At 33.1% G+C, this 10,786-nt stretch overlaps 2 protein-coding genes across 2 annotated transcripts in view; both read left to right on the top strand.

Moving 5' to 3' along the window:
- LOC110114669 (leucine aminopeptidase 2, chloroplastic) overlaps nt 1-3,033 on the top strand; it is a gene marked incomplete at its 5' end in the record, with an annotated part of 26,652 nt that extends 23,619 nt beyond the window's left edge. The window contains 1 exon segment of the mRNA XM_020847624.1: nt 2,743-3,033. Coding sequence (XP_020703283.1) covers nt 2,743-2,874 — 132 coding nt within the window.
- Nucleotides 3,034-7,181: 4,148 nt separating this feature from the next.
- Nucleotides 7,182-9,329, top strand: LOC110114651 (putative receptor-like protein kinase At1g80870). The gene has a single exon (XM_020847600.2). The coding sequence runs from the start codon at nt 7,275-7,277 to the stop codon at nt 9,078-9,080; it is 1,806 nt and encodes a 601-aa protein (XP_020703259.1). The 5' UTR covers nt 7,182-7,274; the 3' UTR covers nt 9,081-9,329.
- Nucleotides 9,330-10,786: the final 1,457 nt, after the last annotated feature.

Raw genomic sequence — 10,786 nt, 5'->3', positions numbered from 1 at the left:
TGTCTTTATCTCTTTCAATGTTTCACTATTAATTCTTTTTATTGACTTTTACTATACCATCTGAAACTTTTTTTTTACTAATAGCAACAACAACAACCTCAAGCATTTGTCTCACTACATGGGGTCGGCTACATGAATCATTTTTCTCCATTGTGTTATGTCAAAAGACAAATTCTAGTTTAAATCTAATAAAGAAATATCATTTCCAATATTTTCTAACTAAGCCTTTTTAGGTCTACCTCTACCTTTCTTAACATAAGTCAAATTTAATATCTCTACTTTCCTAACCGAGTCATCATGTTACATTATTTCTTTCTCTCTCCATCGATGAGGGAAGATCATCTTAAACCTTTCTTTTATTTTCACCTTATCTCTCTCTCCTTATTTATATCTTTTCCCCCATTTGTATATTTTTTCTTCACATCACTAGTCGTTTTAAATTAAAAATTTCATAAATTTTTTTAATTATTTTAAAAACTCCAAATCTCTCTTATAAGAAATTTATGTAATTAAAGCCAATAAATTACACTATAGGAGAATTACAATTTTTAAATTTAAATCAAGTAGCTCAAAATATGCTTATTATAATTTTTGATATATTTAATAAGTGGTAGCTTTTTTATATATTTATTGCTCGTTATAAAATATTTTTTAATTAGAATTTTATTTAAATTAGATATGAAAATATAGTGTAAGAAATAGTTGAGCATGATAATATATAGTCCAAATAATGTTGAAATTAATTTAGATGAGCTTGACATTAAATTTTTTTAATTTTATAAAATTTATCATCTTATAACAACTATAATAAAAAATAAAATAAAATCTTAATGTCAATTTAAAGCTCATTTGAAAAAGCTTGAGAGTATTTTTAAAATCAGAAATTTGTGCCCCGGCAAATAAAAAATCCTTGCTCCAACATGGCCACAGATTACGCCAAACTGTTATGTGATAGAAAATTTGAGTCAGTAGAGTGTGTGTTTCTTGTCCTAGCAGTATATAAAAATTCAGCATGAACAGATAAAAGTTGTAGGACCAAAGAAATTTTAACGTGAAAAATTCAGAAAGGGAAAAAATCGCAAGGCCTAACCTAATTACAAAAACAACTAGATAATATGGGATACGAAGATCTTACCTTCTTCACTACTGAAGAAGAATGAGAGTACAAAAAATCAAGTACGACAATTAATAGTCAATATTTGGGTTTGATTTTTCCAATAGGGATTATAGATGTCCACATATGGACTTTTACATTCAACATCAGAGTTAAATAGAGTCAAAACTTTGGAGATGGTAGATATTTCTGATGCTGATCCTCAATGATGATGGTGATTGTCGGTGGCACTAGCTGGTGATTATTGGAGGCGGTGATAGCTAAAAATACTATAGTTCTCCATTGTTCTCTCCTTTCCTCCCTCCCTTATGTGAAGAATGATGATCTATTTATAAATTTTTTGGATCGTAAATTTGTAGAAAATCTAGAAGAAATTAAGAATTCTCCATTAAACAGTCCATATTAGATCCCTTTCGATCATTTAGTTTTCATCAAGTATTTAAGCGTCTTAATGATGTCAGAATTAAGTGATCCTAGGCTTGTTGGATTTGTCTCATTGAGCCACTCGATAGACTATAAGCATGCCATATTTAGAAATTATTTGGTTATTTAATAAATGTTTTGAAGCTTGCAAAAATATTTTGGTCCCTTGGTTTGAGCCTATTTAAACTTGGATTGGACTGATTTTGGTGTCATTGAGTTCATTCTGTCAAGACATTCAGTTTGATTATAAATTTGCTAATGCCTGATTTCAAATGGTCTCAAATTTAATATTGAAAGTTTTCAATTTAAATATGTTTCAAAATTTGTGCTTGATAAATGAGATTTTTTTTTTGTGATGTATCAAATATTATAAAATTATCAACTTCCTCGCACTCTTCTCCTCACCATTAAAATCCTAATAACGAATTCTTTTGTTTAAGAAAAATAAACTTAGAATTTTCTAAGAATCATAGTTAAATTTATAATCACACATGTTGGAATCCTATCTTTCTCTTCTTAGTCACTAGCTATATCCCCCTTCTTTCATGCACACATGCTGGAACTTGCTCATCTCGGTCCCTTAAGCCCATCGTCCGCCTATTGTGCTTCTTCCTATTTCTCTTTCGTGCTCTTGTTGTCATGTCAATCCCTCTGTCTCTAGTGATTTTAACAATGGAATCTTCTTCGACAACATCTCGTGATTCCAGGGATAGGAGATGACAAGAACTTGGGTGTGTGTTTTGGTTTGGGGTTGATGACCTCTAGCTTATAGAGGGAAAATTAGAAATATGTTAAGAGAGATTACATTAAAAAATAATGGCTTGGGTGCCGTACCTAAATAAGGTAGCTGTTGTGTCAAGTAAATATTGTGAAGGCAGTAAGATAGAGTAAGAGCTAGGTTCAATCAAAATGATAGAACCTATACAGTCAATATTATGATCATCATTAAATATTTCAGGAGTACTATGTAGCGAATAAATATTGTAGAGATTTTAAATATTAATTTTATAAACTTATAATTAGTATCATCTGATGTTTGGGCTAATAAAAAGTCATTGATAGTTAAGTTGAACATGAGAGGTAAAGGTGCACATTTGGCTTAGTATTCAAAGCCTTGATTATTCCAGTTTTTGCTTATTTTGTATGCATATTTAAGCTAATATTTCATGAAACTAAGCTTAAGATAAGTTAGTTAATGTTTGCAGTTTGTGGATGAGAAAGTGCAGTGGTTGCATATTGACATGGCTGGCCCTGTTTGGAATGAGAAGAAACGCACATCTACAGGCTTTGGGGTCTCCACCTTGGTTGAGTGGGTTCTGCAGAATTCTTCTCATTAATGCCCAAAATATATTAATAAAAAAAAACTTCAATATTTATTGTTGTTATTATGAACCAAAATATTGAAGTTGCTATGTTTTAATTTGATTATTCTTCTACCATGAAAGTATGAATGGAGACATCACAGCCAGCCAATGCAGGGGTCAGTGATTATTACATGCGAGTTTGGACAGGAGAACCATCCAGATTCAGATTCTATGATGGTATATAGTAAATATACAACAAATAATTTTATTTATTATGTATCCTCGTAGAATCTTTGGATGGATTCCGCATTGTGAAGTTTTTTGTGTTTGGATGGCCCAAAGGGTTTTCTATTATAAAGAAAAGAAAATAAATTTTATTTTTTAATATTATTATCTACTTTTTTGGCAAATGCAAAAGGGTAAAGTTTTATGGTAATAATTAATATGGCACGCCAAAAAGCAAAGAAAGGCAGAGCAGCTCTTTATCATGCCTTCATATTTTGTTCAACTTTTTTTAATTTATGCTTTTACTAACTTTCGCATTTCTTTAATTTCAAAGATTTTTACCGCTCTACCTAACCTCCGATATATTATTATTCTATTTATGTTGTTAAAAATTATAATGTTATTATTTTTTGAAGTAAAGAAGGCCAAAGATCTATTCCATTGAAATCAAGAGGGGTCATGTGCGAATAGAGGAATAAATTCATAGCCTTAAAGAGGCCAGGAGCGAGCCTTGAACGTCCACGTCCCAAGTTTAAATGCAATAAGTATCTTAATTTCACCACCAAACCTTTAAGTAGGTATTTTTCTTGTCCAAAAGCCTATAAACCACAATAGTTGTGATTAAGTAAAAGAGTTTTTCAATAAAATCATGAAAAATTCATTAGCTTTATGAAGAAACTGAATATGATTAGGCTAAAGGCTAAAAATATGTCATGGCTTTCAATTTCTCCATAGCAAAACTTTTAAATAGAATTTATAATCAATCCTTATTCCATAAGTTTATCGGCAATTTTTAACCCTTTATGAATAGTCATCCCACGGTATAGTTCATGCTTAATTGAGCACCCTCTAAGCCAAATTTGTTTTCACCAATCAACCTTTGCATAAATACGAAAGATGAAACCCTTAGCAACAACATTAGAGCAGATATCAGCCTCTTCCCATGTTCTAGTATCTGTTTAAAGGAGACTAAGGAGATTTTAGATGCCAAAATAACATCTTCTTTTGTAGCAACCAAATTGTTTGCAAACTTGAGATGATAGGAACTTTTCGGACAACAAAAATGGACATCACCATTTTAGAATAATTGAGGAGGGTAACTCCATCATTCAAGTTGAGTTCTAACCAATAATTGAGGAAAGCAACTTATCATTGTTGAGTGGCTAACAGATCATTCTCAATTAAATTGGTCATCTCTTCCAACTCAAATAAAATAGTAATATGAAATAGAATTAGTGGCTGCCTCAGACTATCTCAAAACCCTCTCAGAAACTTGTAACACTTCTCCTCGTAAGTGACAATCAATTAGAAAGCATATGTGGCTAAGGCAATGACTTTTCTTGATATTGTATAACTATTATGCTCCCCTAAAACAACCTAAAAAATGTCTCATTTATAACCTATCAATAAGATGGGGATCCATGATTTAAAAATAGCTGTAAATTCCTCCTAATTAATTGGGGAATTCAACCTTTCATGACTTCTTCTTTTGCTAGCCTAACCTCCAATGCTCAACCTCATTACCTTACCGAAACATAACCAATGGTACCTTCCTCTTAGGAGTATACTTCATCCCATCAAAAGTATTCTAGTCTCATCAACTAGTCCTTTACTGTTGTGGGTTCAATAGTACCCTCAAATCTTAAAGGTTTCAACCTAAAAACCATCTACAAATGCTTGTCTACTTCACCAGATCTAATAGAATATTTCATGCTCTTAGCCTCACCCATCAATTGTACCATAAACTAGCAAATTTAGAAATAGAATCAAAGCTGACAATTAAAGTAGTACTCTGTAATGGTGCTACCTAACTAGCACTTTGCTCATCTATCATATCTGGGTCTTATAGATTCATTAGACAATAAATCAAAATATAGAGCTAAATAGAACATGCACATGAAAACAAGCAAAAATGAATACCCAATACTAACTAAGACTATCTCATTTGACTGCATATCATTTCTTACACCTTTTGTTTTACAATCAATCTCCCAAAGCCAGTACTTTGATACCAAAGAGGGGTTGTCACAGCCCAACCTAAATAACTCACAAACAAGATAACTCAAATCAAGTTGAATGGTGGAGTCCAACCCAAGATCTAAGTTTTGGAGACATTTCAAATTTATTCAATTTAAAATAGAACATAAAACTTCTAATTAACTTCTAGTAAGCATAAAATATACTCATCCTTTTTTTTTTTTCATTTCATTCATCTTCAAAATTTATATAGAATAATTATTCACTATATTGTATAGCTACAAACCATAATAAAGTAAATAAGAAAAAGACATAATTGTACAAAAATTAAAAATTACCTATGATTACATGAATAGATCAAAATGTATGACTCTAGCTACTCAACCAGCTCTTTTCCTTTTTTATCTCAAATAAAATACAGAATATGTGTGAGCCAACATAGCTCAGTGGGCCACACCAACCAATCTAAATTTTAACTATTAAATCATTATACATTATTTAATTTTAAATAATTAATTTATTATGCTTTTAATTGATTCTCTTAAAAGCATTTAATAACACTTCACATTATTAGGCAGAATAATATTTGTAAGTAGAAAAAATTTAAATAATAATATAAGAAAAGTAAATAAATAAGTAATCCAAAAGTAAAAGATTTATCCCAGGTCATTATACCTCCCATCAGAAATATATATCAAAATTCATACTATTATGACCCCCTATGCATCCTGCATAATAGAACTTCCTCCAAAATTTGAGCTCCATAGAATCATATGTTTCAAGCATATATGTACATATATCATTTTGTTGTAGTGAAATAAATATAAATAAACAAATTTTAGAAATTTACACAATGCTTAATTAGTATATAACATATTCAACTATATATTAAGCAAAATTTTAAATCTTAGAATTTCACTAGATTATTAAGTATTAGTTAGAATAATATTTTGAAGTTTTAATTATACAATAATATTATTTTCTATGATCAAAATTAATTTTTAATTGAAATAGTACACTTTTTACTTTGTTTGTTCGAAATTTTCTAAAAAAATGTCTAAATATGTAGAATAGCCATATCTACAACATAGAAAAAGTTACATGATGAAAGTTTAGTAGGTGTGAAAATCAAACTTTGTTAGATCATCCAATATGATGTCAATCATATTGTATGATTGCTTTGCTAGATTTGTAATTATTGCCCATTTATTGTTTTGGCTTAGATAGATTAATTTAGAAAGGTAATTGTACAAGATATATACATCATATTGTATAATTAATTCAAATTTTGAATTAATATAATTTAAAAAATAATCTTATAATGGTGATATATTTGAATAAAAAAATAATCTTATAAATTTGCTAGAAAAGTCAATGCTAATTTGCTAAGTTTCAAAGAGAAGGTCAAGAAGCTAGCAACAGAATTGAAGGTGGTGGTTAAGTGAAAGTTTTTCAAGTTACAAAGTAAAGTAAATGCACCGAAATCATCTTTAGCTAGGTTAGAGTTATCAAAGAAAGAGCACAACCATCCACTATATTCCTCTTTAGACTTGAAACTTTGGGTTAAAAGAGCTCAATTAAGTTGAGGTCATTATAAGTTGCCTCATCTTCTAGTTGTGAGTGCATAAGCTTGGCTGAGCATAAGAAAGAAATTATGAATAAATCTTAGGAAGATATTTCATTTTGCCTTGATATGTTGAGGATCATAGTGTGTTCAATAATGCTTGGCAAAATCTCAGTTTCTTTTATCAAAACATTAAGAGATATTTGAAGCAAAAAGAATTGGAGAAAGAATTGGAGAAAGAGATCATTTATAGCAAACATTCTTTAAAGAATGGCTTGTGATATGTACTTTATAAGTTATATATCTTATTATCCTTCATGGTAATAATTTCGCTACTAATGGCATCACCGTTGTTACAAGCAATCAACCATCACCTCCTACAAGCCAAGTGCTGATCGATTCGAATCATCACCAGCTACCACATATTGAATTTAATTTATTTCAAATTAAATAAAAAAATAATCAGCTATATTTCTTTTACACTTATTCAAATAATTTAAATATTTTAAATGTACTATATTTATTTTACTCATTTTTGTTAGCAAATTAAACTTAAGAAGAAATTTTAATTTTCAAGAGCATCATACACAGCCCCGTTCACCCACACCAAAAAAACACTACCCCCTCTATCTGCTGTCGCCCAATCGCAGCCCAATCTTATTCCCCAATGGCTTCAATGCCTCTACCACCGCCACCCTTAGCCACAGCGGCCTCCCAACACCGCCACCACACTCTTCCCCTCCTGCTTCCCGCCGCCGCCGCCGCCGCCTTCACTTCGGCTGTCCTCCTCCTCCTCCTCTTTTTCCTTTACTTCCACTTATCCCACCGCCGCCGCTCCCCAACTCTCCCCTTATCATCTTCTCCTTCTTCTTCACCCACCCTCCGCCGCTTCTCCTTCCGTTCCCTCCGCTCCGCCACACTCCATTTCGACCCTTCCCGATCCCTCGGCCGCGGTGCCTCGGCCGCTGTTTTCCGCGGCATTCTCCCCGACGGAAAGTCCGTCGCCATCAAACGCCTCAACCCATCCTTCCCTGACCGCGACTTCCAGAACGAACTAAAAGTGCTGGCCGATTTGCCTCACTCACCCTTCATCGTCTCCCTCCTCGGATACTGCAACCGCCGACCCCATTACCTTCTTGTCTACGAGTACATGAGTAATGGAAGTCTCCAAGAAGCTCTTTTCGGTTCTTCTCACCCCTTAATTGATTGGGAACGCCGGTTTCGAATCATCCTCGATATCGCTAAAGCTCTGGCCTTTCTCCATCTCCAATGCGATCCTCCTGTTATCCATGGCGATGTGAAGCCAGCCAATGTTCTTCTAGGCTCCGATTTCCAGGCGAAGCTGGCTGATTTTGGGCTTTCCAGGCGGAAAACTGATATCTTTAGCCATGAACTATGCTTGAGCCCACAGGTTGATCTTTCCCTCCCCTTTCATTCACCGAATCATGAGAAGAAGGCGAGTTTAAAGGGGAAGGATTTAGTATCAAATCCTGGTTGTGATGTTGAGGTTGGTTTTGTGGATAAATTCAGTGAATTGGGAGGGAGTTCTCCATTGAATGATGGGAGGATTGATTGGTGGTGGAAGCAGGATGAGAGTGAGGAGCTTAGTAGTAGAGATTATGTCAGAGAGTGGATTGGGAACCAGATTTGTCCTTCGAAGAACCCTGATTGGGATGATGATAGAAAGAGCTCACCCGAGTTAAGAAGCTCTAGTCAAATGGAGATATTTGAACAAAAAAGCTTGGATGAAACTGTTTTTACAGACATTGATGCTCAGACTCAGAACAAGAAGCTGAAGACTAATGTCGAAGCTCGATGTGATAAGGAGAGGAAGATGAGAGAATGGTGGAAAGAAGAGTACTTTGCTGAGATTAGTAAGAGAGGTAAAAACTGTAAGGGGTTGAAGTGGTTCAGAAACAACAAATTGGGAGAAATGGATATAAGCTTCAGGAAGGGTTGGAAGAAGAGGAAGAATCAATCAGTTGGTAGTGAGATTTTGAACAGTGATCTTTATAGCAAAGAGCTTAGTAGCACTACAAGTATGAGAGGAACTATTTGTTATGTTGCTCCGGAATATGGAGGATTTAGCCATATTTATGAGAAAGCTGATATATACAGCTTTGGAGTTCTTGTTCTTGTTATTGTATCTGGAAGGAGACCTTTACATGTTCAGGAATCACCTATGAAGCTTGATAGAGCTAATCTTATAAGCTGGTGCAGGCAATTAGCACTTGTGGGAGATGTAATGGAAATTTTGGATGAAAAGTTGAAAGATTCTTGTGACAAGGATCAGGTTCATCTTTGTATAAACTTGGCACTTCTGTGCTTGCAGAGAACACCGGAGTTGAGACCTGATAGTGGGGAGATTGTGAAGATTCTGAAAGGCGAGATGGAAATTCCAGCAGTTCCATTGGAGACTTCAAATTCTCCTATTAGCAGATCAATGAGGAGAACTAAGCAAGATTCAGCGTAATGTTTTGATTCCATCTTACTTGGTTATTTTCTTAAGCATTTGCAAGAGGGCATGTGAGGTTTTTTTTAGTTCTTCATTTACACTGTTGCAAATTGTTCAATTCCACCTAGGTCGTCTAAAGCTCCAAATTTTTACTCTCCGCCGATGTCTCCGTCGCATAGATCTGTTGGTAGGAAACTTAGACTATCAACTAAGAGGTTTTGGATTATAATTCTACTAAGGACGACTAACAAAACAAGTGATATGCAATAAAATCTCATGGAAAAAATTCTACCAATGAGAGTTGTGAACTTTAAAAAATTATTTTTTAAAAATTTAGAATAGTGTATGGCTTATTGGTAATCACATGAGGTTTCCTGTTTTATTTTGAAAGTTCAATTATTGCTTAAATGCTTTCCAGTTGGCTTCTTGTAGTTTCTATGGTGGAGGCATTCTTTTGATTTTTCTAATCTGGTATTTGAGCTAGTTAGTAGTGACTGTTTTGACACAGTGGCTTATATATATATATATATTTATATCTCTTTGGGGGATATGGTAGATAATGTTGAGCTGAGAAAATCAATAGCAATTGACTCTAAAATCACAAGTGCAAAATCTTCAATTACTGAACCAATCAGATGGCCATCTCCTTGGCTTTTTATACAGTGAAAAGTAGATGTTTGAGAGAGATCATTGGCAGGCTACGCATGATTGGAGGGTTAGTTAATATTATATGTTTTCAGGGTGGAATGAATGAATCTATGAAGCGTTGGACCCATTCTTATAACACTTTTGAAATGATCGAAGAAGAGCTATGATGATCATATAAGCTTTCATTCCACTCAATTGAATAGCATGTTGGTGTGTCTGCTTTTGGGCCTTTTTTAAAGGGATAACTTCACTTTCCAACAAAGGGAAAACTTGAATTTCTAGCTGTGTTGGCTATGTTTAATTTATTTGAAATTATATGTATAATCTGTGTGTGTGAGAGAGAGAGACAGAGAGGTGGCAGGCCATATTATTATGGACATTGATGTGGCTTATTTTGGTCGGCATATTCATGATTAGTGTTGGTGACATGCTCTCATGATGGCATGTGAAGGGAGTCTTTGGTGGGCCTATGATTTGGTTATAGTGATACAAATCAAAAGCTAAGCTGATTGTATGGTAAGTTGGAATGTTGCTACAAATCTGTTGTAAAATAGAAAAAGTAAACAACATATCAACTAGTCCAAATAGTGGGGTTGGATACTCTCAAAACTTGATGAGCTTTCCATATATGATCAAAGAGCTCGAGCAAGGCTTCATTTGAGACGGCTTTTTTATTATGTTTTAAAAAACTTTTTAATAAAAAATTAAAATTTTTGTATAAATCCATCCTAAACGAAGCCTAAATCAAGGCTCAAATGACTCATACATATGCTTTATTTAAATTATAGTTTGTTATATTATATATTATTAAATTAAGAGAGGACTCAACTTAATTGATATTGAACATTAATTCAAAGTAAAGGGACATTTTGGAAGCGGAAAATTTAATTATATTAAAAAAAATCGATTTATACAAGACATGATTTATTTTTAAATTCATTAAATTGATATATTGAACCATAAAAATAAAAACTTATTATTATAAAGAAATAAATATTAAAATAACATCAAAATATGAGCAAATTAATAGCACAAAAGATTCTATGCACATATGAAGCAGGTCAATGCATATTGAC

The sequence above is a fragment of the Dendrobium catenatum genome, unplaced genomic scaffold (assembly GCF_001605985.2).
Source record: "Dendrobium catenatum unplaced genomic scaffold, ASM160598v2 fragScaff_scaffold_716, whole genome shotgun sequence".
Taxonomy (NCBI): domain Eukaryota; kingdom Viridiplantae; phylum Streptophyta; class Magnoliopsida; order Asparagales; family Orchidaceae; genus Dendrobium; species Dendrobium catenatum.
This window is presented reverse-complemented; position numbering and strand designations above follow the sequence as displayed.

Bases quoted from the DNA above. Each gene is read 5' to 3' on its own strand.
- LOC110114651 (XM_020847600.2), top strand. From the start codon at position 7,275: ATGGCTTCAATGCCTCTACCACCGCCACCCTTAGCCACAGCGGCCTCC.